This window comes from Coenobita brevimanus, chromosome 115, assembly GCF_032717465.1.
Source record: "Coenobita brevimanus isolate Jiangsu-jjx chromosome 115, ASM3271746v2, whole genome shotgun sequence".
In the NCBI taxonomy this organism is placed as follows: Eukaryota; Metazoa; Arthropoda; class Malacostraca; order Decapoda; family Coenobitidae; genus Coenobita; species Coenobita brevimanus.
This window is the reverse complement of record NC_137068.1, coordinates 3,222,901-3,247,500: the sequence shown is the minus strand read 5'-3', so window position 1 is coordinate 3,247,500 and position 24,600 is coordinate 3,222,901. Positions and strand designations below refer to the sequence as shown.

The 24,600-nt window shown below is 42.4% G+C and overlaps 1 protein-coding gene across 1 annotated transcript; it reads right to left on the bottom strand.

Moving 5' to 3' along the window:
* Window positions 1–7,121: 7,121 nt before the first annotated feature.
* Window positions 7,122–24,398, bottom strand: LOC145418647 (retinol dehydrogenase 12-like). The gene is made up of 8 exons (XM_080287009.1): window positions 24,263–24,398; window positions 23,762–23,854; window positions 19,365–19,492; window positions 16,806–16,920; window positions 16,277–16,468; window positions 15,331–15,443; window positions 8,563–8,652; window positions 7,122–7,456 (listed from the first exon to the last, which is right to left on the bottom strand). The coding sequence occupies exons 1-8, from the start codon at window positions 24,396–24,398 to the stop codon at window positions 7,352–7,354; spliced, it is 972 nt and encodes a 323-aa protein (XP_080143135.1). The 3' UTR covers window positions 7,122–7,351.
* Window positions 24,399–24,600: the final 202 nt, after the last annotated feature.

The following is a 24,600-nucleotide window of genomic DNA, read 5'->3' as shown; positions in this document are numbered from 1 at the left end:
GAAAAATTAATGTATTTAGTTTTCTGAACATTAAATGAGACCAGATTTTTTTTGTCCCCATTGATTAATTTTAGAAAGGTCCTGGTTCAGAGAAATTGCTGTGTTTATTTGGGAATTTATAATATCAAATTGTGTAAAGGAGGTACTAAATGTGAAAGAACTATGAAGGGTCGAGTCATCAGCATAAGAGTGTATTGGGTTGTGCGTGACAGATAGGAGGTCATTTATATGAATGAGAAAGAGGGTTCCTAAGTTATGGGGAGAAATTACTAAGTTATGGGGAGAAATTGCTAAGTTTGGGGGAGAAATTGCCGAGTTTTAGGGAGAAATTACTAAGTTTGGGGGAGAAATTGCGAAGTTGTGGGTGATGTATTCACTTATGTTTGTCAGTCTGTCTGTGTGTCTGTCTGTCCATACGATGTCTCCAAAAGTTCTCTATGAATTTCAGTGAAATACTGCGAAGGGTGGGCCATGGGCCAAGATAGAATTGATCAAAATATGGGGCGGATCCTGATCCGGATCCTGTCTCCACGGATCCGGATCCGGATCCTTTTTAATGGCAGTGGCATTGGCGGAGGTATGTGCTTTCTGAGTGCTTTCTAGTTTTTTTTCTTAGTGTTCTTGAGTCCTATATATGTTAATATTATTATTAATACGGTACTTTTTTAATGCAGCAAGTTTCCTGTTCTCATTCCCTATTTGTAGAGTTGCGGACATAAATAATGATCCACGTTCGAGCGATAAATTCTGACAGGACGAGTAACTTCTGCAGCCCGGTAATGCCGTCTTAGGAGTGTGTGTGTGTGTGTGTGTGTGTGTGTGTGTGTGTGTGTGTGTGTGTGTGTGTGTGTGTGCGCAAGAGCTCACATATATCACAAAGACGGTCACATAAAACTCACATCTAGAAGCATAACAGATGGAAGGGTGACTGGGAGCTCCTTGTCTATGTGATCTATGTAACTATGGACCCTGAGTGAGGTAGAGGGGTCCTGGCGTGAAGGGAAGGAGTAGTAGTAGTAGTAGTAGTAGTAGTAGGAGGAGGAGGAGGAGGGGAAGGAAGAGAAGGAGGTGTAATAATAGTAGTGGTAGTAGTAGTAGTAGTAGTAGTGGTAGTTTGAACTCTTGCTGACGGCAGACTATTTCAGGGTATTGAGACACACACACACACACACACACACACACACACACACACACACACACACACACACACACACTGGCAGAATACGCCGGAGTGTTAAATAATTCTACAGCATTGTACAAAAACTTTCCTCCTCACGCACTGCCTCTGCTTCACACTCAGGGCTTGTCTGTTGCCTTTCTCTTGATGTGTTATATCAGAGAGAAGTATTGATAGGGAGAGAGACATACTGTGACTCTCTCTCTCTCTCTCTTTCTCTCTCTCTCTCTCTCTCTCTCTCTCTCTCTCTCTCTCTCTCTCACACACACACACACACACACACACACACACACAGTCATCTGTCTGTCTGTCTGTCTGTCTCTTTCTGTCTGTCTGTCTCTCTCTCTCTCTCTCTCTCTCTCTCTCTCTCTCTCTCTCTCTCTCTCTCTCTCTCTCTCTCTCTCACACACACACACACACACACACACACACACACACACACACACAGTCATCTGTCTGTCTGTCTCTTTCTGTCTCTCTCTCTCTCTCTCTCTCTCTCTCTCTCTCACACACACACACACACACACACACACACACACACACACACATTAAATAGCAGAGGAAAGCGAGAAGTAGAAGAATTAGAGGAGGATATGGTAATAGTAGTAGCTGTAGTAATAGTAGCAGTAGTAGTAGTATGACATCCATCCCTCCATCATGCAAGCTAATATCCGTATCATCATTTATTTACCGATTCATTTTGTCGCCTAGATATTATGCCTCCCAAAGAACACTATCCATTCACATCAATCAACCACCCAATATCGTTTTTTTTTTACGGGGGACAGGGCGACGTGGAGGCGATTTGTTTGTGGCCACCCCGTATGGGATTGATGCGTCTGGCAATAGATAGATAGGTAGACCTGTGTTGCACCTGAAGTTTACTCCCTTCACCTTAATTTGGCTCAGATTTTCGTCCTTTTGCAGCTTATTTCACGTAGCTTAGTGACAGGAAAGGCAGTGCTACGGCTAAACGTTGACATGGCACTTCTTCGTGACTACAGTAGCATCATATTCTTGTATTAATCTAAGGCAGTGCTATGGCGAGGGGTCCTTAACAGCTCTTCTTCGTGACTAGCATCCTATTGTAGTGTTAATCTAGGACAATGCTGCGGCTAGACATAATGCACATAACACTTCTTCGTGACCAGCATCATATTCTAGTATTAATCTTAGGCAGCACTACGGCTGCACATTCAACAACTCACTTCTTCGTGACTAGCATCGTTTTCTGCTATTAATCTAAGACAATGCTACTGCCATGCTACTGCCAGACATACTTCACGTAGCACTTCTTCGTGTCTAGCATCATATTCTAGTGTTAATCTAAGGTAATGCTACTGCTAGACACACTTCACATAGCACTTCTTCATGACTAGCATTATATTCTAGTGTTAATCTTAGACAATGCAACGGCTAGACACACTTCACGTACCGGTAGCACTTCTTCGTGACTGGCATCATATTCTAGTGCTAATCTGTTATACCACCTCAGCTTTTAAAATAGACAGGGCAGTTTTAGGTCAAGTTATCCTAGAAAAATATATACTCAGTTGAAATATATCCAGTTATACTCAGGATATATCGGTACTGATCACTGAAGGAATACTGGGCATCTGAAAGGAAAGATTTATTTATTTATTTATTTATTTATTAGTCTCCTACCTGTTAAATCGGTCATTGACTTTAGGTTCACGCGGTTCCGTTAGTCTGTCAGTCCATCTGCAATTTCCTGTCCGCTCTGTAACTTCCGCATTCATGGACAGATTTTGGTATAACTTCACACAATTGTTCCCCATACCTTGACGGTGTGTGGCGCGAAAAACCAGCCTTCTACCCCCAAGGTCAAGGTCAGAGGTGGGGCTCAAACAGGGTCGGGTGCGGTCATACTTAACATACGTTCATGTCGCTCTGTAACTTCCACATGCATGGATAGATTTTGGTATAACTTCACGCAATTGTTTCCCATACTCTGACGGTGTGTCGTGCAAAAAACCAGCCATCTACCTCCAAGGTCAAGGTCACACGTGGGGGTCAAACAAGGTCGAGTGCTGTCATACTTGGCCATACCTACCTTAGTGTCCGCTTTGTAACTTCCACATATATGGATAGATTTTGATATAACTTCATGCCATTGTTCCCCATACCCTGACGGTGTGTGGCGCGATAAATAGCCATCTACCCCCAACGTCAAGGTCACATCTGGCGCTCAAACAAGGTCGGGTGCTGTCAAACCTAGCCATACCTATGTGACTGCTTTGTAACTCCCACATGCATGGACAGATTTTCATGTAACTTCACGCAATTGTTCCCTGTACCATGACAGTGAGTGGCGCGAAAAACCAGCCTTCTACTCCCAAGGTCAAGGTCACAGGTGGGAGTCAAACAAGGTCGGGTGCTGTCATACTTGGCCATACCTACCTATGTGTCCTCTCTGTAACTCCCACATTCATGGACAGATTTTCATGTAACTTCAAACAATTGTTCCCCATACCATTACGGTGTATCGCGTGGAGCAATTTGCCATCTACTCCCAAGGTCAAGGTCATTACACACCCATATCAGGTATACATGACCTACGAATTGCTACTGGTATCATCTCCACATTGTATACACAGTGCATATGTATGGGTATTATCCGTAGGGGACTTTGTATTGTATGGTATGGTGCTATTCAATTATTTTTTTATTATTGGTGTATATTATTATTGATGTTATTTTATTATTTTATTATTTTATTATTATTATATTATTGGTATTTTGTGGGAATTAGTTGGAGTGTTTGTTTCTCTCTCTCTCTCTCTCTCTCTCTCTCTCTCACACACACACACACACACACACACACACACACACACACACACATTACACACACACACACACACACACACACACACACACACACACATTAACTAGACCAATTTTACAAGGCTATTTACCTCTAGATCCACAAATATAAGTGAGAGAGAGAGAGAGAGCGAGAGAGAGAGAGTTACGTAAGTCTCTTAGACCTATTGATTATGGAGGGGTGGGATTGGGTATAATGAGAGAGAGAGAGAGAGAGAGGGAGAGAGAGAGATGCATATATCTTATCAACACTGGGGAATGATGGATAGATAGATAGATACACAGATAGTTAGACAGCTAGATAGATAGATAGATAGACTAGATGGATGGATAGATAGGTAGATAGATAGATAGACAGATACAGTAGGTAGATAGATAGACATGGATAGATAGATAGATAGATAGATAAAATTTAGGATACATCTATCTTATCAATACAAAGATATCAAAACACACCTTATTCTTATCTTTAATTAAGCATCAGGTGACAAAATCATTAACAGGTAATTACACAGGTATACAGTACTTAACACCCCTTCCTTAGCGATTTATTTTTGCATCAGTTCAGTATGAGTGGGATTTTAAAGAAGAAAGCTCCCTAACACCTCTTCCATAGCGATTTATTTTTGCATCAGTTCAGTATGAGAGGGATTTTAAAGAAGAAAGCTCCCTAACATCTCTTCCTTAGTGATTTATTTTTGGATATGGGTGATTAATATCCTTTCGTACATTATTTATTCAGAGTATGGCGACATTGGAAGGATTTATGTAACACAGAAGAGGACAGGTGTAATTAACAAAATAAATCCAACAAAATAAATCGCTTGGGCACTCTTTATGTGGGTCAGAGTCATATGTGTAGTGAACATGGATTAGATTTTTTTGTGTGTAAATCAGGAATCTGTAAAAAAAAAAAAAAAATGTTATATATAGACAGATTTTTTTACGAAATAGAAAATTATGATAAACAGTTTTTTTCTACACTGAGCCAAACATCATATGCTTTAAATTAAAAAACTTGTTATTTACAGAAATGAAAATAATATATGAAAATGTATATATATGAAAAAAGCTGTATGGAGAAAGCTGTATCAAGGCACATCCTTTTGCATACATTGATGTTTGAAAAGAAACAATAGCGTTTGTCACAATAGCATTAGCCTTAGTGCGAGCGAGCGACGTTTACTTAGTCAAGCTTGGGAATGAGCGGCCTGACCCGACCTGACCCGACCCGACCCGACCCGACCCGACCGTCAGGCTAAATAGAAGCTAATAACTCTACTCCTGTGTGAAGTAGAGGTGAAATTCTTTATGCCTGTGATGCTGTACATTCAGTAAATTTTATCCACTACAAACTCACCCATATAGGCGTAGGAACCCCTTGCAATATCCAGTTTACCAAGACATTGTTTGGCTCTGTCGGTGATCGCCTCAGTTACGAAGCCAAATTAAAACAGATTTTCCGTCGGAACCCTGTGTGTTTTGGCATCAACTCTAGCAATTAAATGTCGGATATTACGTCTTTAATTTGATATCAGAGGGAAATTGTGTGAACACGGCGCTCGCTCGCTCGTCACTCGCTCACAAAGCTTACTTTACTGGAGTACGGTATATCATTTCAACGATCTAACTGTCTGTATCTATAACTAGACGCCTTAATCCTGGAAGGGGTGGCCACAAACAAATCGCCTCCATGTAGCCCTGTCCCTCATCATCATTTCAACTGCTTTGGGTTAATTTCCTTAATGTTAAACATAAACTTACACAGAAAATGACTACATAAGAAAATGAAACAAAAGATTCACATATTCCACACATAAAAAATCTGTCATACACACCTAACAAGATTTTGTTTTTTAATGCAAGGAAGAAGGAACCAAAGGCCAGGAGCCCACGAACTGTTCCCTCCAAGAAAAAACAAAAATAAGATAACAGAGAACCAGATTCAAGATGCGTTCATTTCGAGATGCCTGGACACACTGCGTTTGAAAGACTGGAGGTCATAGGCAGTAGGAAATACAGACAGAGGAAGACAGTTCCAGAGTTGACCTGTTGCACAGGTGAAGGACTGGGAGTATTAGTTAACTTACCTCCCTCCTGCCTACCTTCCTACCAACCTACCTACCTACACTAGAGGTCATAGGCAATAGGAAATACAGACAGTGGGAGACAGTTCCAGAGTTGATCTGTTGCACAATAATTCGAAGTACTTTGGTCTCCCTTTAAGCGGATAGAATTGATTGGCTTCACTTCGTCATCATCATCATTATCATTATCATCATCATCATCATCATCATCATCGTTATTATTATCAGTATCATCATCATCATCATCATCATCATCATCATCATCACTTTCCATCACTGCATTCAATAATGCTTCATTTTTAACTATAAATTATTCATTATTATTTACACCTGTCATGTGGGTAATTAATTCAGTGTTTTGTATTGTTTTTCTTATAGTTGTTTTGATTTGCCATTTTCTTTGTTTTGATTTCCCATTTTCTTTGTTTTGATGTACCATTTTCTTTTGAGTTCCCATTTTCTTTGTTTTGATTTCCCATTTTCTTTGTTTTGATTTCCCATTTTCTTTGTTTTGATTTCCCATTCTTCTTCTTCCTCCTCCTCCTCCTCCATCTTCTTCTTCTTCTTCATCTTCTTTCTCGATCAACCTCACTCCTCCATTTTCTCTCCTTCCCTCCTCCACCTCCTCCTTCAGTCCTCCTCCTCACAGTACGTCCTTCTCTCCTTCAGTATCTTCTCCTCCTTCAGTCCCTCCTTCAGTAGTTCCTTCAGTAGTGTTTTTCCTCCACCTCCCTTCTTCTTTCCTCTCTTCTTCCTCCCTCTTCCTCTTCTCCTTCTGTCCTTCCCTCAGTGCCTCCTCCTCCTTCAGTCCCTCCTTCAGTCCCTCCTTCAGTAGTGTTTTCCCTCCGGTTGCGTCTTCACATCCACCTCACTCCTCCTCTTCCCTTCTTCTTTCCCTCCTGTTTTCTTCTCTCCTTCCTCTTCTTTCCTTCTCTCCCTCCTTCTTTTTTCTTCTCTCCCTCCTCCTTCAGTCCCTCCTTCAGTAGTGTTTTTCCTCCGATTGCATCTTCACATCCACCTCACTCCTCCTCTTCTTCTCTCCCTCCTTCTTTCTTCTCTCCCTCTTCTCTCCACATCTCCTCCTCCTTCAGTCCCTCCTTCAGTGCCTCCTTCAGTAGTGTTTTTCCTCCGATTGCATCTTAACATCCACCTCACTCCTCCTCTTCTTCTCTCCCTCCTCCTTTCTTCTCTCCCTCTTTTCTCCACATCTCCGCCTCCTTCAGTGCTTCCTTCAGTGCCTCCTTCAGTAGTGTTTCTCCTCCGGTTGCAGCCTCACATCCACCTCACTGGCCTCCCACAGTTGACGGGCGAGTTTCTTGGATTGGGCTAGTTCGGTTGTCTTGGTCACCTGTGGGGGTCAGATGGGGTCATTAGAGGTCAGAGAGAGAGAGAGAGAGAGTGAGAGAGGAGGTAGTTAAATTATATCTCTTAGGCCTATTGATTACGAGAGAGAGAGAGAGAGAGAGTTACACAATACTTCTTAGACATTGATTTAGGTGTAATGAGAGAGAGAGAGAGAGAGAGAGAGAGAGAGAGAGAAACTTACTAAAGCTTTGTCATCATCATCATCATCATCATCATCATATCATCATCATCATCATCACCACCACCACCACCACCACCACCACCACCACCACCACCATCATCATCATCACGTCCCAATAATACAAGGGTGAGTTATGCTGTGTGTGTGTGTGTGTGTGTGTGTGTGTGTGTGTGTGTGTGTGTGTGTGTGTGTGTGTGTTATCTCTAGTAGTTTTATCACCTCTGTTATCATCATCGGAACTATTGTCTGTCATTATCACCAGTATCATCATTAGCATCATCATTAGCATCATCATTATCATCGTCATTATTATCATCATTATCATCAGTTATCATTATCCTCATTGCCATCCGTCTCTTCCTTCTCCTCCTCCTCCTCCTCATCATCATCATCATCATCATCATCATCATCATCATCATCATCATCATCATCATCATCACAATCATCATCATCACAATCATCATCATAATCATCATCATCATCATCATCATCATCATCATCACTATCGTACTTGACTAGTATGTTGTAGGCTAATGGAGTCTCTCTCTCTCTCTCTCTCTCTCTCTCTCTCTCTCTCTCTCTCTCTCTCTCTCTCTACCATATATATGTGTGTATGTGTATGTAAGTAAGTGTGTATGTGTATGGATGTGCATGTATGTATGTACGGTACTATATGTAGGCTGTGTGTGCTTGTGTGTGCGTGTGTGTGCGTGTGCGTGCGTATGTGTGCAATTAACAAAACTTTTTCCACTGAATTATTAATGTGTGTGTATCTGTGTATGTATGTGTGTATTTATGTAGTATGACTGTATGTATGTATATATGTGTGTATGTATATATTGGTATTACTGTATATTTGTATGTAGGCTATGTGTGTTTGCGTGCGTGATTGCGTGTGCGTGCGTTACCTTGCAATCAACGAAATATTTTCCAGTAACGCCTTCCACTTCGTCGGATACCGCTACATGGATGGTTGGTTGAGCTCCTAGACGCGCATCCTGAAGGAGGGGAAGAAGGATTACACAGGATTACACAGGAAAGCAAACAGCAACAGACCTTATGGTCCTTTCGAGGCTGTTTGTTAGAGAAAACTATGACTACAAGATCTAACTCTACATGTTGAAGGATAAGGATAGGAAAGCAAGAAGGCTTCCCCCACCACCAAACCCTCCAGGAAAAAGTGAGAAAAACCACCATGCAGCATGGAAAAACTGACATGGAAATTTTATAGGAAACATTGGAAAGGAAAAGTCACATTCTATAATACTTTATCTATATGCTACCCGATAGAGTAACCTGAAAGAGAAAGTAAACAAATAAAATAATAGTTATGGCATGACATTATAAACCAGTTACATTGAGTTAATGGGAAGTCTGTGGACATAACGTGGAAGCTACACACTGCACAGTGTGGATGTTTAGGGGTGGTGCAGCAGCCTTGCCTGGCGCTTTTAAGGTAGGCAGCAGTCAATCAGGCCCTAGCTCCGTTTGCTCCACTGAGACAAGGAACTCTCCCATGTGGGACAAGTACACAAGTTTCATCCTGAAGCAGTGACCCCTGGTACAGTACACAAATCCCGATGGTGGTCACTTGACTAACAGGGACCCTCAGTGATCCACAGCCCATCACAGGTCGAAAGTAAGAGTAGTGACCGTTAACTCAGGGTTATCTGTGCAGCTCCTAATCTGTGCTTATATTGCTTTCTTTGCGCTGGGGAGACTGAAAAGTATATAGGACGGGTGTCTCAGATAAAAGGGGACTGCACAGTGCACAGTGTGGATGTGCAATGCACAGAGTGGATGTTTAGGGGTGGTGCGTCAACCTTCCCTGGCGCTTTTTAGGTAGGCAGCAGTCAATCAGGCAATAGCTCCGTTCACTCCACTGAGACAAGGAACTCTCCCATGTGGGACAGTACACAAGTTTCATCCTGAAGCAGTGACCCCTGGTACATTAAAAAAATTCCGATGGTGGTCACTTGACTAACAGGGACCCTCAGTGATCCACAGCCCATCACAGGTCGAAAGTAAGAGTAGTGACCGTTAACTCAGGGTTATCTGTGCAGATCCTAATCTGTGCTTATATTGCTTTGTTTGTACCGAATAAATTGAAAATGTATAATATCGTGACGCAACACTGTGTACGGGTACATTGTTTACGGGGTGTCTTGTAGACTAAGGGGGCATGAACTTACATGTACCGTAGCTATAAAAGCAAGTTATTCGGACAGAAAAAGAGTCAGCTGAGGATTTTCATGCAAATACTTGTCTAATTTGTTTTTGAATGTCTCAATTGAGATACTGTTCACGGTATCTGAGGGTAATCTGTTCCAGATATTTACAACTCTGTTAAAGAAGAAGTATTTTGCTTCGTGGGATTGGAATCGTTTTCCCATGATTTTGCAGCCATTACTTCTGGTTTGACTCGACCGGTCTATATCAAAATATTTATTCATGTCTAAGTTGTCATATCCCTTCATGATTTTGAAAACTTCAATAAGGTCCCCTCTTAACCTGCGCTTCGTTAGGCTAAATAATTTAAGTTCTTCAAGGCGTTCCTCATATGGTTTGTTTCTAAGTCGTGGTACCATTTTTGTGATTCTTCGCTGAATTTTCTCTAATTTTTCAATGTCCTTTCTGTAGTACGGAGACCAGAATTGCACACAATGCTCAAGATGGGGCGCACTAGCGAGTTGTACAAGGCAAGTATGACTTTTTCCGATTTAAACTCGAAAGTTCTTCCAATAAAACCCACTAGCTTGTTTGCAATTTTTACCGCATCGGTACACTGCTTGCTTGGTTTTAGGTCATTTGATATTATCACACCAAGATCCTTTTCACTGTCTGTACTTGATAACTGAATATTGTTCATTTTGTAATTTGCATGGACATTGTTACTTCCAATATGAAGTACTTTACATTTTTCTGTGTTGAATTTCATTTGCCACATTTCTGCCCAGCTTGCTAAAGTATTAAGGTCATTTTGTAACTGCTGCCACTGTAATTTTGAAGTGACTTTACTGGTTATTTTAGTATCATCTGCAAATTTGGATACTTTACAATTTAGACCCTCATCAATGTCATTTATATAGATAATAAAAAGTATCGGTCCAAGTACTGAGCCTTGGGGAACGCCGCTGATCACATTACGCCATTTGGATTCCTTTCCGTTTATCACAACTCGCTGTTTTCGGTCTGACAGCCAGTCTTGTAACCATTTTAGCGTCTTTCCTTTTATTCCATGTGCTTCTATTTTTCTCATGAGACGCTTGTGAGGGACAGTGTCAAATGCTTTCTGAAAGTCGAGGTAAATTATATCTACTGCTCTTGAGTCATCGTATGATTTGTAAACATCATGGAAGAAGTCCAGTAAGTTAGTTAAGCATGAACGACGATGTCTGAATCCATGTTGCGAGTCTTTAATTATATTATTTTCTTCTAGATAATTAACTATTTTATCTCTTATGATTTTTTCCATTAACTTGCACACTACTGATGTTAAGCTGATTGGTCTGTAATTTCCTGGGTGCGACTCATTTCCTTTTTTGAAAATTGGTGTTACATTTGCTAGTTTCCATTTGCGTGGAACTTTCCCAGTACTTAATGATTTATTGAATAAGACAGAGAGTGGCAGCAGTAACTCATGTTTTGCTTCTTTGAGAATTCTCGGTGATATTTTATCGGGGCCAGGGGTTTTGTTTATGTCCGTACTATTTATGGCTGAAAGGATATCATTATTATGGATAGCATAGTTACTAAGGACTGTGCTATTTGCTTGGTTTGTGGGTAACAGTAGGTTTCTGGTGGTGTTTTCTACTGTAAAAACAGACGCAAAGTAATCGTTAAGAATGTTTGCCATTTCGACCTCATTTTCAGTGTGTCTGCCATTGTTTGTTTCTAGAGGACCTATTGATGTAGTCATAACCTTTTTCTTTCTAATGTAACTGTAAAATTCTTTAGGATTTGATTTGCACGTGTTAGCAATGTGGATCTCCAGTGCTCTTTTGCTTTGTTTAATAAGTCTTTTCGATGTGCGGCGTAGATTATCGTATTGTAATTTATCATCATTATTTTGTGTAGCTTTATATTTATGGTATGCCTGTTTTTTGGCTATTAAGTTACTTTTTATTTCACTGGACCACCACTTTGGTTTACTATTTCCAGCTGGACGTCTGTTACGTAGTGGCACACATGACTTTACCACTTCATTAAATTTTTCGGTGAATATTTCCCATGCTTGGTTTATGTCATCGGTTTCAGACATTTGATTCCAATCTGCAGTTGCAAGTAGCGCTCTGAGCCTGTTGAAATTAGCTCTACGATAATCTGGGACCTTTTCTTTGCTCTCCGTTTCTTTTACTTTTTCAGTAGTAATATTAAACTGTATAGTTCGATGATCACTGGAACTAAACTCAGGTCCTATTTCAACGTTGTTGACTAGGTTATCATTTGTAGTCAAGATGATGTCTAGGATATTGTTTCCTCTCGTTGGGTATTCTACGTGTTGGGAAAGGGCGCTTTCCTGAAGATTCGTATAAAGCTCTTGTCCTGAGTGTGCCGTCAGTGGTTCACCCCACTTTGTTACCGGTAGATTAAAGTCTCCAAAATTACGCTATCCTCTTGACAACAAATTTCCGCAATTTGATCATAAAGTTTTTCATCTGTCTCAGTTGACTGTGCTGGCGGACGATAGATGAGACATATATTTATTTTGTGTGAATTAATACTTAGCTGAACATAACTGGCATCTATGTTGGTAATACTGGGTTTGGATAGCACAAGGGGATGGAGACTAGTTTTCACATATAGTAAAACACCGCCACCAGCTCGATGTGGTCGCTCACAGCTGAAAATATTGTACCCTGTTAGTGAGTATTCTGCTAGAAAGTCACGGTCAGATGTGTTAATCCAGGACTCTGTGATGCCAATGATGTCATAATTTTCTAGGTAAATTAGAGATTCTAAATCCTCAAACTTGTTACGTAGACTACGTGCGTTAGCATAGCAGACTCTAATTCCGTTCCGAACAGTTGGTGATCTGACTTTGTGGGTATTTACGTTAAGGTTACTGTTCCTGGACGTGCCGCGAAATTTTATCTGAAGAGGGCAACATTATCGTTTAGAAGTCTACCTAGCCGTGCCGCTCCTACTGAGTTCAAATGGAGACCATCTTTCTGGAATAGAGTATGTTGCTCATAAAACTGGTCCCACAGATTGACAAAGTCGACTCCCTCTTGCGTGCAGAGAGATTTGAGCCGGTTATTTGTGCTGAAGGCCTTATCATAGAAACTATTTTCTGCCTTGATCCTTGGGAGTATACCAGATATTATCACATTTGTGGACTTAGTTTTGAATCGTTTGATCATTTCATGATACTTTGCTAGCAATTCCTCTGATCTACTGCGCTTCAGATCATTTGTACCAACATGGATAACGTATAGAGTTTGATCATTTGCGTCTTTTGTGACCTCATCGCAGGCTTCTGTGATATCACTTAGTCCACCTCCTGGAAAACAGTACCTCTTTCTGCTGATGGGGGCACGTCCACAAAATTCCTCCAGCTGACTGCGTACAATAGAGTCCCCAATAAGCCTTGTTTCTTCTGTCTCATTTACCGCTTCGGCAAGGATCTGGTAGCGATTATACGTAGTTATGGGAAGATGCTTCCTCGAATCTTTTCCGGGTTTTGCGCCATTTCTTACCATAGTAAAGGGGACTTCGCTTGGCGAGGAACGTACTGAATCGCTGGGTGAGGAAGATACTGATACACTATTATTTGTGACTGCCTGATGGGCGGGGGCTTGTACGAGCTCAGTTTGTACGCTTCTTCCTTCTCGAGTGCTGTTGCTGACTCCTACATTTGCCACTACAAACTCTTTCAGTGTCTCAAACTCTGCCTTGAGTTCCCTGTAATTTCTCTGCGATTCAGCTAAACCATTTTCTAGATCTTTTCTCAAGATGCATAGTTTGCACACAGGCGTCGAAAAGTAATTTGAAAAATACTGAGCCGCAAAGCGACCAGTACACTCCTGGCAGGCCTTTAGGGTAGATGGCATTTTGCAGCAATATTTCCACAATCCCACACAAATAAAAAATAGTATACAACTGGTTAATGGATGTTGTTACAAATGGTCAATTTACTCTATATATGAGATATTGAATTTCTAGGGAGGTTCACTTACTTTTTATATATTATCTTCCTTTACCAGTATAAAAAGAATAGAAAATCTACCTGCTATGGCACAATCCAACCTACATGGATTCTTTTACCAGTGTAAGAGGAACAGAAAATCTGCTTGCTATGGTACAACCTACCTTAACATGAGATGAGTGACCCGTAACACCCCTTTCATAGCGATTTAGTTGGCAGAAAAAGAATGATAAGGGTGAAGGAAGAAGTAGAGAGAAAAAGTATGATAAAGGTGAATGAAGAATTAGGCAGTACTACATCAAGTGAGTGGATGGTCATGAGAAATGCGAAGAGAGGAGGGTAGACACAGAAAAAGAATGATAAAGGTAAAGGAAGAATGAGGCAGTACTACATCAAGTGAGTGGATGATCATGCGAAATTGGAAGAGAGGAAGGTAAACAGAAAAAGAATGATAAACGTGATGGAAGAAGTAGGTAGCGCTACATCAAGTGAGTGGATGATCATGCGAAATTGGAAGAGAGGAAGGTAAACAGAAAAAGAATGATAAACGTGATGGAAGAAGTAGGTATCGCTACATCAAGTGAGTGGATGATCATGAGAAATTGGAAGAGAGGAAGGTAAACAGAAGAAGAATGATAAAGGTAATGGAAGAAGTAGGTAGCACTACATCAAGTGAGTGGATGGTCATGAGAAATGCGAAGAGAGGAGGGTAGACACAGAAAAAGAATGATAAAGGTGAAGGAAGAAGTAGACAGAAAAAGAATGATAAAGGTGAAGAAAGAAGAAGGTAGCACTACATCAGGTGAGTGGATGATACTCGCCACCACCTACCACAGTGATTTAATTAAGGCCATAATATTATCTGATAAAACAAGTGTAGTGACTAATTAAACAGGTGTAGTAATTAAACAGGTGTAGTGACTAATTAGACAGGTGTAGTAACTAATTAAACAGGTGTAGTGACTAATTAACAGGTGTAGTGACTAAACAGGTGGAGTGACTAATTAAACAGGTGTAGTGACTAATTAGACAGGTGTAGTGATTAATCACAGGTGTAGTGACTAATTAACATGTAGTGACTAATTAAACAGGTGTAGTGACTAATTAGACAGGTGTAGTGACTAATTAACAGATGTAGTGACTAATCAAACAGGTGTAGTGACTAATTAAACAGGTGTAGTGACTAATTAAACGTACAAAAACCTATTAACCAGCCAGATCCAAAAATAAATCGCTAAGGAAAAGGTGTTAGTGACTAATTAAACAGGTGTAGTAGCTAATGAAACGTGAAAAAGGATACCAGCCATACTCAAAAATAAATCGCTAAGGAAAAGGTGTTAGTGACTAATTAAACAGGTGTAGTAGCTAATTAAACGTGAAAAAGGATACCAGCCATACTCAAAAATAAATCGCTAAGGAAAAGGTGTTAGTGACTAATTAAACAGGTGTAGGAGCAAATTAAACGTACCAAAGCCTATTAACCAGCCACATCCAAAAAATAAATCGCTAAGGAGAATGTGTTACTCACCTTGCCAATTAGGATGAAGATCCTTCCACAAACCCACATAAACCAAGTGATTTTTCCTTTGTAGAATATTTCCGTATCCACCCAACCCGGATGCACACTATTAGCCGTAACACCTGTAAAAATAGTGGTGATAGGTGTGGTGATAGGGGTGGTGATAGGTGTGGTGATTGGTGTGGTGATGGGTGTGGTGATAGGGGTGGTGTTAGGTGTGGTGATATGGGTGGTGATAGGTGTGGTGATAGTGTGGTGATAGGGGTGGTGATAGGGGTGGTGATAGGGGTGGTGATGTGTGTGGTGATAGGGGTGGTGATAGGTGTGGTGATTGGTGTGGTGATAGTTGTGGTGATAGGTGTGGTGATTGGTGTGGTGATAGGGGTAGTGATAGGTGTGGTGATAAAGGTGGTGATAGGGGTGGTGATAGGTGTGGTGATAGTGTGGTGACAGGGGTGGTGATAGGTGTGGTGATAGTGTGGTGACAGGGGTGGTGATTGGTGTGGTGATAGACAAGTGTAGTAAAGTCAGATTCTCTCTCTCTCTCTCTCTCTCTCTCTCTCTCTCTCTCTCGTCATTTTTACTCCTATCCTCCCTACTTCTTCCTCATTCAACCTCCTATATCTTCCTTCTCAACCTCACTCAACCTCCTGTTCCTTCCTTCTCAACCTCACTCAACCTCCTACTTCTTCCTTCTCAGCCTCACTCAACCTCCTATTCCTTCCTTCACAACCTCACTCAACCTCCTATTCCTTCCTTCACAACCTCACTCAACCTCCTACTTCTTCCTTCACAACCTCACTCAACCTCCTGTTTCTTCCTTCACAGCCTCACTCAACCTCCTATTACTCTCTTAATTTTCCTTATTTTTCCCCTCCAAACTACAATTAGCCTCACTCAGCCTCCCATTCACCTTTCTTGCTTCCCTCATCACCTGCCCATCTTCCCAGCTTACCTGTACCCTCAAGCTTCTGGGAGAGCTCTAAGGTGAAGAGGATATTGCAGAGCTTCGACTGTCCATAAGCTGTCATAGAGCTGTAATAATCCCTCTCAAAGTTCAAGCTGTCTGGATTCAGTTTGTTTACATAATCGTGGCTGTCTGAAGAGAGGGTGATGATGCGACTGGGAGCGCTCTTTTTCAACAGACCTGGTGGAAAAGAGAGGATTAGAGAGGAGGGAGGAGCAGGAGAGAGTGTTAGAGAGAGGTAGAGAGAGGGGGGGGGGAGTGGGGGAAGGAAGAGAGAGAGAGAGAGAGGGTAAAAGAGAAAGGATGAGAATTGATAGTGTTGGTGTGGTGTTTAGGTGTGTGTGGCAGAAGAGAGAGAGAGAGAGAGAGAGAGAGAGAGAGAGAGGGTCTTTTTCGAAGGAACAAGAAAAGAGAATTTAAAGAGTTGGATAACACACACACACACACACACACACACACACACACACACACACACACACACACACTCTCTCTCTCTCTCTCTCTCTCTCTCTCTTACCCAGCAGCATGTTAGTCAAGAGGAAGTGCCCGTAGTGGTTGGTTGCCATGGTAACCTCCAAGCCATCTTCTGTCATCTCTCTCGTTGGAGGTCCCACAATGCCAGCGTTGTTGATCTGGAAACGTGATCTGGATTTAGAGCTGAGTATTTGTTGATATGGGAGCATCTTTTATAATTATTATTATTTTTTTCCTGTCATTATTATAACTATTATTAGTATTAGTGTTAGTATTAGTATTATTGTTATCTGATATACTATAGCAGTAGCCGTGTGTGTGTGTGTGTGTGTGTGTGTGTGTGTGTGTTTTGGGCAGCCGAAACTACACATTCAAATCGCACCAAAATTGGCACAAATATCCCAAAAAGTTCGCTGATGTGAAAAAACTTGGTCCCATCACGATTAACTAACTTTTACTATATTTAATGAGCGATCATATTTTGACCAAAAAACGCCGCTCCCTGCGTGAGTGCGTGATATTAGGGTTGCGTTCACCGTAGAGTTTTGAAATGGCTTTCTCGATTGATGATTTTTTGTTAGAGTTAAGAGCGATCAAAGTTTGGTTCGGAAAAGTTATTCGGTACCGGGACCTTTAGAAATCGAGTCTACTCTAGTCGTGTGTCACGACCCTATACTGTTTAGACGATCACAGCCACCAATTTGTGCGTTTTTACTGTGCGTTTCCCGCGCTGTTGCCTTGGTGGTTGTTAGACTAGACCAGCACATAAACGTGACTCGGATTACCTGAAATGGTCGCAATGCGCACACGAAACACGAGGAAACGAGTGAGAAGCACGAGAATGCGAACGCGCAGCGCGAGAGCCCTCTGCAGGAGCAAGTGCGAGAGGGCCCGAAGGGCCCACAAGCACTTGTTACTATTATTATTATTGTTATTATTATTATCATTATTATTCTTACTATTAGTAGTAGTAGTAGTAGTAGTTTTGTTTAATATTAGTACGGAATTTTGGTAAGCGAAGAGAAGCATAAGTGGATTTAGGATTTTCACGTCTCTTGTATAATAGATAAGAGATAGATAGACCTGCAGTGGAGAGAGAGAGAGAGAGAGAGAGAAAGAAAGAGAGAGTGTCAAGATGGTGATTATTCTTAAGAACCAAGAATTTCAGCTTAGTCTCTATCTAAACAATTAGTCAGTATCTCATCCTTGGTCTCCCCCTCCCCTCCCCAACCTCACTCACACTCTCCTAGTTAGTTTCTCATCCTGTCTCCCCCTCCCCTCCCCAACCTCACTCACATACTCTCCTGTTCAGTCTCTCATCCTCGGTCTCCCCCTCCCCTTCCCTCACCTCACTCACACTCTCCTAGTCAGTCTCTCATTCACAACACCACCAAAACATCTCAAGGTCCCTTTCTTAATACATGCCAATAAGCAACTTAGTCTTTGGGTATAATTTTTTTTTCATTTAAATACTACTTTGAAATCAGTCCTAGTGTTCTCCCTAACACCTTTTCCTTACCGATTTATTTTTGAATACGGCTGGTTAATATCGTTTTATACGTTATTTATGCAGGGTATGGCGATATTGGAGTGATTGAAGTGTAGAGGTGGACGGTATATGATAAAAAAAAAAATAAATCGCTTAGGAACAAGTGTTTGTGAGTGTGGCCTTGAGGTGAAGTTGATTATGTGAGGGTAGGTGACTAGGCTGCTTCCTTGCTGACATTACATAAGGAAGAGGAAGAAGAGGAGGAGGAAGAAGAAGAAGAGAGGAGGAGGAGGAGGAAGAAGAAGAAGAAGAAGAAGAGGAGGAGGAGGAAGAAGAAGAAGAAGACGAAGAAGAGGAGGAGGAGGAAGAAGAAGAAGAAGAGGAGGAGGAGGAGGAGAAGGAGGGTGGAAGAAGAAGAAGAAGAAGGAGGAGGAGGAGAAGGAGGAGGAGGAGGAGAAGAAGAAGAGGAAGAAGAAGAAAGGGAAGACGAAGAAGAGAAAGGAGAGGATTATTATTATTTTCATTATTATTATTATTTTTATTATTATTATTATTATTATTATTATTATTATTATTCCCATGGTCACCCAACAGGATCGCAAACCTCCCGTCACCTCTTGGACTTGAAACCCACAATGGCCCTTATCTATACTCCTTTCACTCTAACTTGGCCAAAATTACCATCTCTCTATCTATAAATGTGGTGCTAGTCACGAAGAAGTGCTATGGAAAGGATGTAGAGCCGTAGTAATGTCTTTGTCTGCCACTGAGCTACGTGAAGTAAGCTGCAAAAGGACGAAAATCTGGGCCAAGTGAAGGTGAATCATCATCATCATCATGACCATCATCACCATCATTATCATCACCACCACCACCACCACCACCATCACCACCACCATCATCATCATCATCATCATCATCATTATCATCATCATCACCATCACCATGTTCCTGCTCGTCCTCCTCCTCCTTCTCCTCCTTATCATCATCATCATCATCATCACCACCACCACCACCACCACCACCACCACCACCACCACCACCACCACCACCACCACCACCACCACCATGTTCCTCCTCCTCCTCCTCATCATCATCATCATCATCACTCACCAGTATATGCAGTTGCTTCTCCTCCTTCAGTATGCGGTTGGCGAAGGCTCTGACGGAGGCGAGGCAGGAGGTGTCGAGCTGCCTCACCTCCACATCACCCGCGTAGTTGGTGGACACGCGGATCTCGGCTGCAAATAATACAAAAAATAAATAAATATAAAAAAATAACAAGGGTGACAGAGCGAAGCGTGGGGAAAAGTGGTATAAATCGCTAGGGAAAAGTTGCTAAGAATTTACATGATTTTTGACTGGAAAAATTGGGAAAGATTTAACTATAAAGGGTGACAGAGCTAAGTATCATCATCATCATCATCATCATCATCATCATCATCATCGGACCTCCCTTCCCACCTTAGGGCAGGGTGAGGAGTAGCAACGTCCAGACAGCTCAAATTTGCCCAGTCCAATAGGCCACGCTTCCATTCACTCATCATTCAAGCCTCCAGAATCCTGGCTCTATCGGATACGCCAAAAACATTCCCCACGTTCTGTAGCTTCACATAAACGTATCCGATACAGTCAGTCCGGACGCTGCCTCGTTAAAAAGGGATGCCAAAAATCCCTGATCATGCACTTCTCCTCACAACATTCATCCAGCCAGCTCAATCTCTTGTCAGTTCCCTAGCCTCACCGACTTCCAAACCTCTCTTCCTCACACACTCATCCACTATATCTCTCCACCTTAAACTTGGCCTACCTTGCCTCCTCCCTCCTTTAAATTCGCTCAGATATACCTTTTTCACCACTCTTTTGGTATCCATTCTCTCCAACTGACCATACCATCTCAGTACACTCTCTTCGATTCTGGTGTCCACCGACTTCCTCACTCCACATCTTCCACGAATCACATTTTTTCGTATCCTATCCACCCTCTGTACTCCACATACATTCCTCAGCAGTCCCATTTCCATTGCTCTTACTCTTGACTTTTCATTTTCATGCCACACCATAGTCTCACATCCATAGGTTAAAGTTGGTACTAACACTCCTTCATGTAAGCCTCGTGCAGCTGCAACACTCAAGCCTCTGATTCTTATCAGTGCCTTCATAGCACCAGCTACTTTTCTTCCTTGTGTCACTCTACCTTTAACTTCTTTTGCACATTTTCCTCTCTTTTCTATCACTGTACCCACGTATTTGAACTCTCTCACCAATTCCAGTCTCTCTTCATTCACTAACATCGCACTGGGAGTCACCTTCTCTCAATAACCATCACTTTACCCTTTTCTTCATTTACTCTCAAGGCACGACACTCACAGAACAGCAAAACTCTGACCTAGCCTACCAAGTTCTCGTCCGCGAAGCGCAGGTATTATAATGGATGTTTGGTTTCTGGGTGAAGTAAATTGCTAAGGAAATGTTTTGAAGAATTTACGCGGATCTCGACTGGAAAAAGGTAACCAAAAAGGGTGACAGAGCGAAGCGCGGGGATCATTGTGGAAGTCCGGTTTCTGGGTGAAATAAATCGCTAAGGAAGAGGTGCTAAGGGACATGCCACTGAGAACACTGAACTTGTGCCACATTCTCGTCATCCACCCGGTTAACAGGGGCTCTCCACGCAACTCCACTGTTTGGCGATATGGTTACCAACCAGCGTTGTAAATGGTTTCCAGAGTTACAGGAAACCATTTGACTTGTTACTCAGTGTAGAGTCACCTGAAGTGGAAAGAGGAGTAATAAAAAGTGAATGGAAAGGGAGAAAAAGTAAGAGACGAGGGCAGACAAAGGGACTGAATTATAAATGTGAAAGGAGAAGTAGGCAGCACTACATCAAGTGAGTGGATGGTAGTCGCCACCAACTACAACCCCATAATTTCAGTAATTGAAAGAAGGTGTAAAAAAGATATACATATGTGGAGAGAGAGAGAGAGAGAGAGAGAGAGAGAGATTACTTTTTTATAGACCATTGTAGGGATGGTAGGGAGAGAGGAAGGAAGGAAGGAAGGAAAGAAAGAAGGGTGGAAGGAAGAGAGGATGGAAGGAGGGAGGATAGGAAAGAAGGGAGGAAGGAAGGAAGAAAGGATGGAGGGAGAGATGGGAGGAAGGAAGAGAGGATAGAAGGAGGGAGGGAAGGAAGGAAAGAAGGAAGGAGGGGAGGATAGAGGGAGGGAAGGAAGGAAGGAAAGAAAGAAGGGAGGAAGGAAGAGAGGATAAAAGGAGGAAGGAAAGGAAGAAAGAAAGAACGGATAGAAGGAGGGGTGGAAGGAAGGAATGAAGGAAGGACAGAAAGAAGGAAGGGAGGATAGAGGGAGGAACGGAAGGAAGGAAGGAAGGAGAGGAAAAAATGGGGTGAAAGAAATGAAGAAAGGAAGGAAAAGGAGGGGAAGTGAAGGGCAGGAAGGAAGGAAGAGAGTAGTAAAGGTAGTATGATGATGTGACAGAGGAAGGAGGGAAAGAAGGAAGGAACTAAAGAATGAAGGAAGCTACAAAATGAAGGAAAGACAGAAAGAAGGAAAGAAGAAGGGAGGATGAATAGAACAAGGAAGGGAATGAAGAGAGAAAGTGAAGGAGAAAGCAAGAAAATGCATAAAAGAAATAAGGAGATATAAAGGAAGGAATAAATGAATGAATGAATAAATGAAGGAAGGAAGGATCGAAGGAAGGAGGAAGGAAGGTACAAGGAAAATAACTTGGAAGACAATTGTGTCATTTCGCGTCGTTTATAAAGGCTCCAGTATGTTTGCATGCGTAGGCCTTGGTCACCTAAAGGCGGCTTTCCACGCTGCTCGATCTCTGGCAGCCTCCCTATTTAGTTCTGTTATCCATGAGGTCACACTCTGTGCTCTCTTCCCAGGTCCTTTACGGACTGCGGTGGCTGAATCGGTAGAGAGGCGGCTTGCAGTCCTGATGGACCCAGGTTCGAATCCTGGTTGGGGCAGGGAACAGTTTAAGGATTTGAATTTCATAAAAAGCAGACTTTCCTGATCTACCAGATGACCCGCCGACATGTCGTAAAAATACCCCCGCTAATACCAATACACCAGTCCTGTATGAGACAGCCCTAGCATGTATTCAATATGGACGGTGGGTGTTAGCGCCGAAGTGGTGACATGTGGAGGTGTAGGAGGACTACTGGGCCTTGGGATAGGCTACTGCCCCCAAGATATAGGCCCTGAAGCCTTTGCCCAGAGCCGGACAAAAAAAAAAAAAAAAAAACTGTACTCCCAATGTTCATATTTCTCACTTTCTGCACCCAACTGTCATCCCCCATCCTTTCCACATGCCCAAACCATCTCAATCTGCCCCTCCTCATCACAACACCAATATCCTCCAGTCCCATCCTTCCTCTCAACTCTTCCATCGTAAGCCTAGCTCCCCCAGGCCTGGCATTCAAGGACATACTACCCATCCACCTAATCATTGTCCTTCCTGTACGTTTGAGCCTGCGAATATCCTCTTCCTATACTGCCCAGGTCTCACTGCCATACAGCATTACACTCCTAACACATGCTGCATACAAAGACCCCTTTGCATGGAGGGAGAGCCCTCTCAGTGTCAGGAGAGGAAGCAGCTCCCTGAACTTCTTACAATCACTCCTTACCCTAGCCACAGAGCTAGCTCCAGCCCCACCTCCAGCACATAACATGTCTCCCAAATACTGTAACAAAACTACTTACACTCAAAGAGATAATCCAGCAAGATCAGTCTTTTCACGCCTGACAATCTCCACATGCTCTCCCCGACACACCGCACACACGAATTCAGCATTGTCTCGCAGTCTGCCTCTAATACCACAACATCTGTTATGCACCCACTTATCACAAACACTGCATAAGATGGAATTACTTTCCACGCCCTTGTGGCAAATCGCTCATGGCCACTCTCCCTCTTCTCGCCACCAACCCTAGATATCATCACTTTTGTGTTATCTGTATTTACTCTCAAGCCCTTGTGCCCCATACCATCTCTCCACTTCCCCAGTCTTTCCTCCTTCTCCCATTCCTTCTCTGCAATCAACACCAAATCATCAGCATACAACATCTTCCACGGGAGTCCATTTCTGAAGTCACGAGAGAGAGCTTCAAGTACCGTAAACAACAAGGGGTTTAAGACTGACCCCTGATGCACACCAACACTCACGGAAAACATATCACACAAATGAATGGAAAAAACAATGCAGTGGGAAAGAAAAAACATCAAAGAAAACAGGAGATATAAACGAAGAAAGAACGAAGAGAAGATTGAGCCATTATTAAGAAAGAATTACTAAGAAAGAGTTATGAAGAAGAGAAAGGAGAATTATTAAGGGGCGAAGGAAGAAGGAAGAAGGAAGACAAGAGTGAGTAATTATTGAGGAACGAAGGAAGAATTATTAAGGAACGTAGGAAGAAGGAAGAGGAGAAGGAAGAAGGAAGACAAGGAAGAGGGAAGACAAGACCGAACTCATAGTATCTTACTTGCCACCTTCTGTGCCTTCTCCATATTCCTACAAGCCATAATCACTCTTGCCCCTCGACTCGCAAGATCTCTGGCCGTCTCCTTCCCTATACCTGAAGAACAAGGAAGTAGTAATGAGTATCGACTACACGTGTATATTGCAGGTAGATATAACAGGTCTATTCGGTCATCTCCTATACTCCTTTCACCTTAATTTGACCCACAAGGGGGCGCCGGATCCCTACACGGTGATTGTGTTGTACTGTACCTGTAGGACGGCCCCACAGAACCAGTGGCTTACCTGTGGTCGATGGGTATGCTCGGATAGACAGACAGGAACGAAACAAAAAAAAATAACAAAACAAAAAACACAATATAACAGTACTCCCACCATCACCACCACCACCATCGTCATCATCATCATCATCATCATCATCATCATCATCATCATCATCACCACCACCACCACCACCACCACCACCACCACCACCACCACCACCACCACCACCACAAGGACTCACCTGCCGACGCTCCCGTAACGATGACCGTCTTGCCGTGGAGCGTAGCGAGCGAGTAACACCTGCCGCTTTGCCACCTGTAGAGAAGCCTGATTGCCACCACCACCACCACCACCGCAGCCCCTATCTCCGTCCACATCTTGAAGGCTCCTGTAATAGTAGTAGTAGAAGCAGTAGTAGTAGTAGTAGTAGTTGTTGTAGTGGTAATCACAGGCTGCACAGCAACTACACCCACAGACCACCTACATTAAGAAACCAAAGTCCTCGAAGTCAAGGATCATCTGGACATGAGAGGCACCCAGTTTCTTGCTGCAGCCTCCACAAACCCACAACATCCACTA

Coding starts and splice junctions, on each gene's coding strand:
- LOC145418647 (XM_080287009.1), bottom strand. CDS start 24,398: ATGTGGACGGAGATAGGGGCTGCGGTGGTGGTGGTGGTGGTGGCAATC. Junction 15,444..16,276: donor CCAGAAGCTTGAGGGTACAG/GTAAGCTGGGAA, acceptor CTATTTTTACAG/GTGTTACGGCTAATAGTGTG. Junction 7,457..8,562: donor AATATTTCGTTGATTGCAAG/GTAACGCACGCA, acceptor TGACCCCCACAG/GTGACCAAGACAACCGAACT.